Source organism: Phalacrocorax carbo, chromosome 1, assembly GCF_963921805.1.
Source record: "Phalacrocorax carbo chromosome 1, bPhaCar2.1, whole genome shotgun sequence".
Taxonomy (NCBI): Eukaryota; Metazoa; Chordata; class Aves; order Suliformes; family Phalacrocoracidae; genus Phalacrocorax; species Phalacrocorax carbo.
The window spans coordinates 61,475,359-61,487,725 of NC_087513.1; the positions used below are offsets into that span (position 1 = coordinate 61,475,359).

Below are 12,367 nucleotides of genomic sequence, written 5' to 3' on the forward strand. Positions count from 1 at the left end.
TACTGGTACTGTCGTATGCTAAGCCAACTTGGGTCTTGGCTGACACTGGAATTGTAACAAAAATAATACAAAAATCTGCACTGTGTTTAAATGGCTTCCACTTCTGACTCACCTCACTGCAAGAGAAGCCCTCTCCTGACTGCAAGAGTTTTATATCACTGGTGCCGTTGAAAGAAAAAACAGGTTTGCAGTAGAAAATTTGAGAGCCTCAGTATGATGTTCTACTAAATGGCATTGTCCTCTGAGTATTTGCTGTCAAGTCTGGTGATAAGGAATGGGTGTGGATCAGGTGGATAAAGCTGGTTCTCTGTACCAAATTCCCATGCCATGTAAAATTAAGATAAAATTTTATTTGAAGCATAACAAACGTCTTCAAGGGCAAGATACGTCTCTCTCAGTCTCTATCCCCTTGAGCACTAATCCACAAATCCCTACAGCTCCACTCGTCACAAATTAAGGGTCAAATGCTACCAAAAGACCATATCTGTGGGATCTTAGGCTCCACAGTGAGCATGAGAAGAAATCACAAGGAAACAAGCTGCTGAATTTTCTGGCAACTCTCCACAAATCTGCAAAGTCCACAAAAATGATCCGAGGGCTGGAGCACTCCTATGAAGAAAGGCTGAGAGAGTTGGGGTTGTTCAGCCTTCCAGTACTTAAAGGGGGACTATGGGAAGGATGGGGGCAACCTCTTTAGCAAGGCCTGTTGTGACAGGACAAGGGGTGATGGTTTTAAACTAAAGGACAGTAGATTTAGACTGGATATAAGGAAGAAATTTTTTACAATGAGGGTGGTGAAAGACTGGAACAGGTTGCCCAGAGAGGTGGTAGATGCCCCATCCCTAGAAACATTCAAGGTCAGGTTGGACGGGGCTCTGAGCAACCTGATCTAGTTGAAGATGTCCCTGCTCACTGCAGGGGGATTGGGCTAGATGATCTCTAAAGGTCCTTTCTATGATTCTATTAATTTCTGCAGTGACTGAGTTGCTGTTGTGGTTGCCTGCCCTGCAGCCTGGTGTCCCAGAACAGTGACGGTCAGCACCATCTGTGAACACCACCATCACCATCTCTTTGAAGTTGTGGGGCAGGGCCACCATCTTTTTAACTCAAGTCAACAAGAAAACTACCACCTGTCCCTTTATTGAGTGGTAGGAAACCAACACTCGAGAATGAGAACCTCTGCTCTACAGTAGACATGCTGATTACCAATGGGGCCTTAATCCCAAGCGGTAAAGATTTCCTTTTTGGTTTTTATTTTAGAGCAGTGCAGACTTAGACACTCACACTTTATGGAGTCAAGAACCTTGTGCAGAAGAGCTTTCAAACAAACCAGCTACTGAGCCATCAGGCCATTGGAGACACAGCCATTCTGGCTTTAGATAGCCCACCCACACTATCCTGGTGCTGCAAAGAGCTCGGTAATAGCGTTCAGGTTAAATAGTTTGCTTCCAAACCACTATGAACTGGAAGATGGAGTAAATGTCCGTTGAAACTAAAATTACAAGGGGATGCACAAGGGCGGTTCAGGAAGAAAGTTCCAACTCCACCAGGTATTAGGCATTGAATTTTGCCCTCTCTGGAAGTGAAATGGGCTAAGCTGATCTGCTAGATTAGTTCTGTCACCGGAGAGTTGACCCTACTCTCCTCTCCTCCCACCCCATCACTCCCTCTGCTGCTCATCCGGCTGCTCGATGAGCCATTTCAGTCCTCAGACAGTTAACCAGGGGGAGGGGAAAGGAGAGCAGAATACAGCTGCCCCTTAGCAATTTGTATTTTTCATGGTTTTGATTCTTAATCTGTTTCTCTTTTTTGTTTTGGTGCAGTTTTTATCTTTTTCATGAATAATCTTCAGAAAGAAGGGGAGAAGGACTGAAAATAAAACCTACCAGACTGAATAACAGGTGACCACAGGCCTGCCTGGGGGGAACCCCTTTCTCCACAAAAGCATGTCGGCAGTGAGCTCAGTAGGTAACTGAGCTTGCGTTTTCCTGTACAAATCACCCTCCAGAGACAATTGTTATAATTTTTGTAGGTCCACAGTGGTTGATGGCAACAATCACGACAGACACACGGGGGACTCCCTCACAGCCACATACAAGAGCACCCATGTGTAGAGGCAGTGCTACAGCTCTTTTGGCTGAAACATCTTAGGCTGGATAATGCCATTTTTGCGTGCCAGAGCTGTCAATTCAGCTCAAGGCGCCGCTGGAGGAGAACTGAATACTCTTTAGCAACAGTACGAATGAACCTTGAAACATCTGCACCACACCAGAATGACTCCAAAATGCAAACAAAACACCTTGTGCATAAACTGCAAGGCTTACAATAACTCTCATAAGAAGCAAATCTTTTGTAAACTCAAACACTTCACTCAAAATGCTTCATTTTATACGTAAGAGAAAAAGCAAGAGACGCCTTGTCAGTATTGCACATTGCAGAGATTGAATGAAAGATGCCATTTAAACCAATTTAATTCACCTATTAAAATACCCTGGGATGATATTTAATTAAATTTTAATATGATTTGCACAGGTTTAGTTTAAGTTCATCCCTTATTACTTCGGGCTGCTCATTGAGAATCTAAAAGATGTGCTCTTGGCTCAGTTGAGAGAGGCTGAAAGGTGGGCTCTCCTGTGACAATGCCCCAACTCAGGAATTTCAGTCAGTGCTGATCCCAGGAAGCAGAAGTGGAGATGCAGAAGTGGATGGCAAGATCTGAGCAGGCTGCAGGTGCCTCTGTGGAACAGGCCCAAGGAGAAACCTGTGTGGTTCAGCTGTCACGTGCCCTCCCTCCAACTGATCCCCAGGGCCAAGACTGCGGCAGAACTTGTGGGGGAAAGCTTTGAGACATTAAAAGCTTGACCCTCAAAAAGACCAAGGGATTATAACTCCGTTTTGGAAGGCTTGAACAAACCAGACCCCGAGGAGGAGAATACAAAGCATGAGGAGCCTATGCCATAGGTCCTTTTAGTGTGATATCCTGATTCCCAGGACAAGATGATTAGTTAAAGGTTGTATAGAAAAACCACATTGAATATACAGAGACATGCTTCCTGTAGGTTCTCCTCCCACCCAAGCTTCCAGCCCTCAGTGATTTAAGGGCATCCTGCACTGTAAGTTACAGCCAGATATTTATTTTACTAACCTCCCACCCTGCATGCATACAATTAATCTCCTTTTCAAGATCGGTGTATTTTTAAGACTATAACATCCTGTGGCAGTGTCTTCCATTAGTTATGCAGAAAAAACCCCAGCCTTCCTTGACTGCTTTAGCTGTAGCTCTTGTATGGTGAGAAACGGTGACTCATTGCTCCTTGTTTGCCTTTCCCACAAGTTTTATGATTTTAGGACTGCTAAAAGCATGTGCCAGGAGAACTCCCCAAGACAAGTCTGGAACAGAAAAAACTTTGTAAAGAAACAAAGGGAGAAGCAGATTAAAGCAAAAATAAGTATGTATCAACACAGAGTTTTAAAGCTCTGCAAGATTTAAATAGGAGTCAGTACCATTCCTCTTGTTCTAAGAAAAATCAGTAGCATCTCACATTTTCTGAGTGCATCTCTTTTCTTCTGTCTAATTTGTAGGAGGCAGCATGTCTAAAACAGAGACATCACTTTAAGGTGCTTTATGGCAACTTCCCCACCAGTTTTCTTTTAAGGTTGCTTTGATTTCCACCACGACTTTACCTTCAAAGGTACTTCAGAGCATACCCAGCTGATGGTTCATGTACATGTCCCCAGCCTAGTCAAGAGTCTAGCTGTTGCTTTGACACACATTTTTCATTTTTATCTTCCTAAATTAAAAGGCACACATGCACACCCCCCAACCTATTTCCCATCTAGTGTCCCCAGCCTCATGACTGTGCATTAATTGGCCCAAGGCATTAAACTGAGCCCAGCAGCTGCCTGAGCAGAAAGCCACAGCTCCCGTACGTTTTCCATTGTTTTCTTTAACATTGTACCTCAGATAGTGGAGAAATAAATGTAGGCTAATACCCGTCTCTTAGACCAATTAAAATAATGCATTTAATGAGGTTAGCAGCATCTCTGCTTCATTTTCTCCTCTGGCTCTGCGGTAAGAGCTGCTCAGTGTGGTTTTGATGCCAGGTTATCTGCAGAGATAGCCCCGACAGGCTGCCTTCACCCATGCCAGCCCCAAGACAGGTTCTGCCCACCAAACACCCTCCAGAAATAACCCACAAGTCTGGCACTGAAGCCTTCAGGGAGCACCTCTCATCTCAGACAGGGGCACCTTTCTACCCTTCCTGAGCTGACCCTGCTCCAACACGTCCACTCAAGGAGAGCTTCCTGCCGCACACAGGGGACGTGACGCAGCCTGCGGACCAGGGGATGGAGCCAAGCAAGACCAGTGCGTTGGCCAAGGGCACCACAGGTTCCTGCTCCAGCTTCCACAAACGCTCCACTGCGTTGGGTCAAGCAGACAGGACGTGGCTTGTACTTGGGATACAACTACAATGGCCATTACTCAGTCCGTCTAAATGAGAAGCTGATGATGAAGCCAGGGGAATGACAGCTTTGCAGCAGGAGGGAATAAAAGGCTGCTGCTGGAAGCAAACAGTTTGAACCAAACCCCACATTACCCCTCTCAGTTTGACACGTGCCTCCCAGGACAACAGAAAAAAGGTGTAGAAATAGGGACTTTCAGCTCATGTGATCAACAGCCATCTCTTGCCCCTTACGAAGCACTAAGCCCCCCCAGGGCAGCCTCAGGGGGGCCAGGCCAGGAGCAGACTGAGCTCCTGAGGGGCAGGCAGCACCCTGACTTTTGGGCTTCTGGATCCATGACTTCTGCCAGAGCTCTGGGAGACACACAACGCTCATGATTTGCAAGCTGTGAAATCCAGCTCAGCTACGTTGAGGTTCTTTTTAATTAGAGAAAATGCTGCCCTAAGAGAAAAGCAAACATTTGTGCGATCAGTATTACCCATTTGACTTCAGCTACCAAAAAGAAACCTTGAGGAATCTCTTTTAAGCTATAAATGTGCAATGAGCAGCATCGGTGATGGAGTGACCAATGTAAGTTTAACAGTTTAATGCAAACATAAGCCATTAATTTAAGGTGGTTATTTTTAGCAGCTGTAGAGCTAAGGGAGAAACAGGGCTGGCAGAGCCAAGAAAAACACAAACAAGGAGAGTGCAGATCTCTCTGCATCCCTCCTGCTACCGCCACTGCGGCGCAGACCTGCTGTGCCCTCTGCCACACATGGCTCCATCACAGCCCCCCTCCACCACAGCAGAAGTTACTAAAAGTCATGCACTTTGATTTTTAACTGTGCTGGTGGAGTTGGGCTAACCAGCCTCCCCGCAAGAGGCAGTTATGCTGCAACACTAAACAGCATTTGCTTATGTCATGCAGTTTCTTTCTCTGGGATCTTCCTTCCTTCCATGATGTAGTGATCCCGCAGTGCCATCCAAGGGAAAATTGCCCGGAGAGACCTTGAGTTGCTCCATCCCACAGTCTGAAACCACAGTCATATAACGGAGCAGAAACCCCGGAGCAGGAAGACCATCTTGGTCAAACCAAAATGCAAGTCACTACTTCAGTTTGCTTCATGTCACACCGCATGGCAGCCCTGTGCTTCTCATGGCCAGTGGTATTGCCTGTCAATTCACATTAAAAGGGAAATCAGATCTTTAGGCTAAAGGCGCTACCATTTGTTTTTGAAAGCAAGCAATAGGCAGAGTTCAATTTACTCTGTGCCTAACCTAAAGTAAAACCTATTTTCAAGAAAAGAGGTGCCTGCTGAGACAAGTATATACAGAAGAAAGAAGCAGCTTTTTTTAAGCTTCAGGTTTGTCATTGAGTGCCCAGGTCAGTTCCCGTTGAAGTCTAACAATGGTGATGGACACCTGTCAGGGCCTGCAGTGGCCGGCTGCAGCAGAGGACGGGCTCAGCAGCAGAGGATGCTCCATGGAGGGGTCTGGCTGCTGTACAGCCTCCCTGGCAGAAAGCAATCGCTTGCAGGCACCTGACGGTCAGCCAACGTGGTGGGGCAGGTCACGAGTCACTGGTGGTCCTGAGCAAGGCCAGTCTCACAGCTTTGCTAGGGGAAGGAAAGCCTTTCCTCTCTGTCCTGATGTATACCTCCCCATGTGTCAGCTTAGTTTGTCATTTTAAGAGGTAAAAATGCTGTGGGAGAACTCCCTCAGACAAGTCTGAAACTAGGAAGGATTCATTGGAAAAGAGATAGAAGAAGGGCAACCGAATGCAAAAGGAATGGTATGTGTAACATCAAATTCTGCCCAACAGAACACAGGTCAGGAGCATATGGCAAATAAAAGGAAAACAAGCATGCAATTTTTCTCCAACATAGAAAGAAAAACAAAACCAAAACCAAACCAGCAACCCAGCAGAGCTCTGGCTAGAGCACAGGAACAGAGTGAGGGGGATGGAAAGAGGGACCATGCTGGGGGGAAGCAAGTCCGTGACTCGCCAGGTCCCTGCGGGAGGTGCAGCTGCTCCCCCACTGCAGTGCGACTCACCCATCGGCAGCGTCCTGCAGCCCCCGGCACACGGTCTCTGTGGCGGGGTGACCCTTACGGGCAAGCCGGACCCTCGCCCCGCGGGGCTGAGTGAGGCCTGGGAGCCCACGGGCCATGCCTTTCACTGGGAGGAGATAGCAGATCAGCAGGTCACGGGTGTCTTGCTTCGATGGACATAGCCTGTCCTCTGGGCACTGGCGGTAACTCCTCGGCGTCAGCCATCCGCCTGTGCCGCCTCTGAGACACCTGGCCCCGAGGCCTCGCCGTCCCTCAGAACAAAGCTGTCCTTTCGCCCCCGAACGGGCAGCTTTCACCCAGTGCAGGGAGGGAAAGGAGCGCCCCGGTGAGCGCACCCAGCAGCATGTCCCCCTGCCCTCCGGCAGCAAGCACTTTCGCTCACAACATCCCAGTCTTGCAAAACCTGTGGTTCAGATCCGCAGGCTCCCTCAAACCCCGCAGGATGGGCCCAGCCCATCGCTGCAGAGACCCTCCCGCGTTCCCAAGGTCGGTGGTCTCTGGGGAGGGCTCTCAGCCACACACCCCCCAACCCCCTCTGTTACTCCCCACACAGGCAACGTCGCAGCTGCTGGCCTGCACTCTGCCTTCTCCCTTCCCGCCTCACTCCACAGCCCCACACGCCTTCCCACCCTCTGATAAATGCCCAAGCCCCAGCTCCACTCCCACCTCCCTGCCAGCAGCCCCCAAACCGAAACGGCAATCTTTCAGGACCCTTTTGCCATTTTGTGCATGCAGAAGGGCGGCTAGTGGTGTGGCAGGTCCCTTGGTGCTGCCTTTTCTGGGTTTTATGGGTTTATTTTATCTTTGAAGGCCAAACAGGCCTTGGCAAGAAAGCAGGCTCACACCATCCCACGCAGAAGACAACTGAGCAATCAGAAAAGCCAGTTTTCAAAGAGAAAGGGCTCCTGAAACCTCAGTCTCAACAGAGCTGTCATTTTACCACAAACACTTATACTGTGTTTTGACCTGAAAGGAGTCTATCAAGTGTTACGTAAACGACTCGTCCATCTGGCCCCTTCTTCACACTCTTGCATTGGCACGGCGCGCACCAGCAGCACACAGCCACGGCTTTCCTCCTGCAGTCATCCACCAGCTGCCACGTGGCACCACAGGGCGAGGGACGCGCCGCAGCGGCACAGCCAGAGACACAATCGCTAGCAGGCTTTACACTAGCGCAAGCCCTTCCCGCGAGGCATGGCAAGACACCTACCGAACTGTGACACCTCCAGCAGCCACGACATCTTCAGGAGATCCACCTTGTCTGAAACCGGTCCTGCCCCATCACACGGCTCTACGAGTAGAGAGGCTCCTGCGCTGGGACTCTGGGCAGGCAGCCCGTCTTGATGGAGGGAAGGCAGGATGCAAGCCTGACTCCAAGACTTGCAGGAAAGTTAGGATTGCGCTAACAACTCGCACCAAAGGGACAGGGGTAAAAAGGGGAGTGATCAGCTGGGGCAGCGGGGCTTAGAGGGGGGAAAAAAAAAAAGTAATTCTTGAAGCTGTCAGAGAAACTCTGCTAATTCCCTGCTGAAGTTAGTGAAATTTGCTGTCTGCATTTTTGTCTCTAATACCGTAAGATGATTCTCGCTTACACTCTGGTAAGAGTGCCCCCCCCCCCCAAAAAAAGTTAATGACTAATGAAGACTAATGAATATGAGCTGAATATAAATACCATTTAACTTATTACATTTTCTAGCATATACTTCCAAAGCATGCATTACCAAATGTATGTTTAATTTGATCTAATCATTAAATACTTCACTTTGGCATTTAATACATCCTTATGTGATGTTATCATATATTCTATATCTCCACCATCATGCACAGATGACACAGAAATACACACCACAAAATGTTTTCCTTCTGGAGAAAGGAAAGAAAAAGCCCTACAAGAACAAAAACCACCCCGGTTTTGAATTTAAATTAAAAATCCAAGTAATTAAAACCAACAACTACTGAATCGTAAAGTCACTAGGGTAAAAACGCACACCATTAATGATGTCATGACCCACAGGAACAGATGCATGTGGGTCCAATCTTGCAAAGCCAAGCTCATACAAGTCTTTATTCCTTACACTCCAGGATCTGATTTCCTTACACGCTTGTTTGAAAATAATGCTGCTGTGCACGTGCTTAAATATGAGCAGCTACACTGCCGAGCAGCTCAGGAACCTGTACTCCTGCGTTTTCAGGAGTTACATAGATGGCAGCTAGTGCAAACAGTGGAAGGTTGGTTTCCCAATTCATTCCTTATTTTAAAGTATGTCCTTCTCATATGTTTAACATGTAAAAAAATGCACATTAAAAAAAGCCCCAAACCCTGTTTCTCAGTGAAATATCTTCCTTCAAAATTCGAAAGACTGAAACAAATCACAGCTGGGTTTATCAAGGTGCCCTCTTCTGGCCTTTAAAAAAACCCAAGCGTTGTGTTGCTGTCACCTGGTTTCTTTGCTTGGAAGAGGCATCAAAACGAGCATCTGTTTGTGCAAATATTCCATTTATTTAATAAACTGGCCAGAAAAATACCACCACAGACCATTCTCGATACCATGCAAAACATTTAAAAATCCTTCAGTTACATATAAGTTTATAAAATAACTTGCAACACTATTCTAGACAACTCAGTAGAAATACATGAATTTGCTACCGGGTAGAAATTTACGCATAAGGCGTTTTGCCCAGAGCCCTGGACAATTTACCCCTTATTCGCACCGCACTACTGAACTCCTGAGAACCATTTAATAAAAGTAATCCGAGCCTTTCTGCTACAAGAGAGGGAAATGAAAACAACAGATCAAAACCCACATTCATTTCCATTACAAAGAGACATTTTTACCATTTCTTGATAAATATGTATGCAGTTTATCCAACACAGGAGGAATGTTCAAGAAAGTACTTTTGTTATTTTCCACGGAAACCTCTGTTTTAAAAGTACTGTTTTCTTAATTACATCGAAAACAAAGCATACATGGAACTAAATAGAGCTTTTTGGCCACATCTACATAGAAGGTTTTTCACTGCTGGTTTTTGGAGGTGTTTGCTTCTTTGTTTGTTTGTTTTGTGGAGGGGGGGTTGTTATTTGGTAGTTTTATTTTATTCTACAGGCCCATGGATCTGAAGGAAAGCCGGAGTGGTTCAATTTCTCTCTGTAAGCGTGTGAGCTGCTAACACGCGTGCTCACGAGGAGACCTTGCAATTGCTGTGTTGTAACCTAGTACACAGGGGCACTATACAATTGTTTGAACCTGTGGTAGTTTGCTTGAGCTTGGAAGTTCTTTGTTCAGAAAAGAAACCAGAAAGGAATAAAACCAGAACGGTTGTTGTCCAGCTGCGCTAGCAGTCCTTCCATCACTGCCCACCAGACGACGCAGGTTTCAGGCTATGATTTCATGAAAGCATTTGTTAAATGCCCTGCTAAGCAACAGCTCGAGAGCCAATGTTCCCATTGCGTTGCTAATTGCCAGCCTATCACCGCAAGTGACCAACTCCCACAGCGCTCTTCTCCTCAGCGTGAGGGGACGCTCTGGTTCTGATCTACATGCTTCATCAGACGACCGGGGATGACTTCTTCCCAAACCCTCCTTCTGAACTGCAGAAGTCAGACACTGCGATGAAAGTCAGTCTCTGGCAATAACACGAATGGGGGTCTTTAACCTCAGCATCCAGCCTGAAGGATGTTCTCACCGGAACGCTTAGTCACGGACAGAGTGGTGAATATCTTCAGGAAAAGGAAAAAAAAAAAAAGACAAATTTTAGTACGGCTAGAATGAATTTTCTCTTCTAGAAGATCAGTTTGGGCATAATGCTCAAAACCACAGCCATTCCTTAAAGTAATGAAATAATAATGAAAACCATCCCTTTAAAATCCGTGCTGCTAAATAGCACCCACGTGTACAAATACCCTTTGTTCTCTTCATTTACCTTATGGGCTGCCTTTTACAGTGGAGAAGAAATAATTAAGGAAATCTTAAGTTTTCTACCACTTTTTGGCTTAATGCTCCTAAGTTTTTACAGTTGGAACGAGCTCAGCAATAATAAACTCTGGCCTGTACAGCTAATGACTAAGTGTCTTTATGGCTCAAAGGTAACTTCTTTGTTGGGAAAGTGAAGTTAACTCAAGGCTACGGCATTTGGAGAGAACATAAATTTTGCCCCTCTACCTCCCCAGATATTATAGAGATGTGGAACTGATTGCTGATGTAGGTGTTGTCTCTGGGATTTGTATTCTCTGGATGACAGCTAAGAAACACTTAGCTGTTTGAATCTAGTTTGAGAAAGCCCGATCCTTACTGCTTTCAAGGCACATTAAAGAAAACAATATTTTCGAGAATAATTACTGTAAAATTAAAAGGTATCAAAATTCAAGAAGAAAAATTCTACAAAACCTTGTTTAATATTAGGACTTTACTATGCAAATAATTGCATATTTTTGCATAGATATAATATAGAAAGGAAAAAAGGGAAATCAAAACCACTTCTATTTAAATGGTTCAAAGTTGCAATAATTAGCTATCATCAAAGCCATCTCTCCGGGAGAAAAAACTTAGCGCAGAATAAAGTATATGCACACTTCAGTTATGCAAATAACACTGAAGTATCTAAAGATAATGGGGATCCGACAGCCCTACAGTTCTCTAAGTTGAAGCTTTGCTGCACTAAGGCTGCTCGCAGCTCTTCAGAGAACAACATCAATAAATGATATACCTCTTCCACTTTCTGTAAGCATGTAAAGCATTAAGTGCAAGTCAGGAAGACAAATGCGTGTCTAATATATATGGCAGAAAAGCAGCAATATATTTAAACTATCGTGCATGGCTTGAGGCAGGGCTTCTAACTCTCCAGTTCTGATCCACAGACTGACAACATTTATAATTATTTCACTTTGAAAGACAAAGATTAAAAAGCGCAAAATGTATCTTCTCTCTTCTCGGCCCGACTGCAAGCTATGGGCGCGCTAGCCAGCTCCAGCGGCCGCGGGGACCGCACAGCTCCCCCACTCCAGTGCGCCGGCTGGCAGTAATTTGATAATCATTGGAAACATGAGTTTTTTGACAGAACTTGTTAGTTATTTGAGTGAGGACAAAACCTTAGCTCCAATGGCTGGAAAGCCATCATTAGCTAACTCAAAGAATCATTCCTGCTTTCAGAAGACACTTTTTCTTCATCACAGGTGCTCGATTACACCCGCCTGTATTTCAAGCAGTGCAGTACACTCTCGGCTGAGAGGTGTCCCTCTGTAAGGCCGAGGTCCTACCAACCTGTGCTCGCACTTATTTGTTACTTTGCCTTGCAAGGAGTTCCATTCAGAGTTCGGGCTTTCTGCAGAATAAAGTGCTGCTCAAATAAGAGAAGCAGAAGCTGGCTCTGATTTACAAAGCACTGAGAAATGGGACCCTCAGTCTTCAAGTTGAGTAATACGATGTTTCACAGGAGACCCTTTGAGCAATGAATTAGCACTAATGCCAGTGAAGTGGTCAGCATTTGACCCTGCAACACTGTCCCTTTCCTGCTCAGATCAGGCTTCATTTCCCTTAGTTTTTACACAGATGTAAGATTAAGACAATGCTGACATTAGCCATCATTCTATTCATGCAGATATGCGCAGCCCTCCCAAAATCCAAACAATTTTTAAGCATTTTTTTAATCAAAGAGTACCATCTTGCACTTTGATTTTTGTTTACTGCTGTAGAGATAAAATTAAGTAACAGGCATAAAAAACCTTTTGAAGACTGGCACTAAAAATGATTGCTGCTCCCTGGAGCTTTTAAATAGTGTATTTCTCCTGAGCCAATTTCTTCCTCCCCTGCTCAAACAAATATGATTATCTGAAATTGCCTCCCTAAATTAT

General features: G+C 45.7%; 1 protein-coding gene across 3 annotated transcripts in view; it reads right to left on the bottom strand.

Annotated features, from left to right (window-relative positions):
• Positions 1-8,997: 8,997 nt before the first annotated feature.
• TXNRD1 (thioredoxin reductase 1) overlaps positions 8,998-12,367 on the bottom strand; it is a 41,591-nt gene continuing 38,221 nt past the window's right edge. For all 3 annotated transcript variants that reach the window (XM_064456076.1, XM_064456067.1, XM_064456058.1), the window contains exon 15: positions 8,998-10,237. In XM_064456076.1, coding sequence (XP_064312146.1) covers positions 10,175-10,237 — 63 coding nt within the window. In that variant the 3' untranslated portion in view covers positions 8,998-10,174. The remainder of the gene's footprint in view (positions 10,238-12,367) is intronic.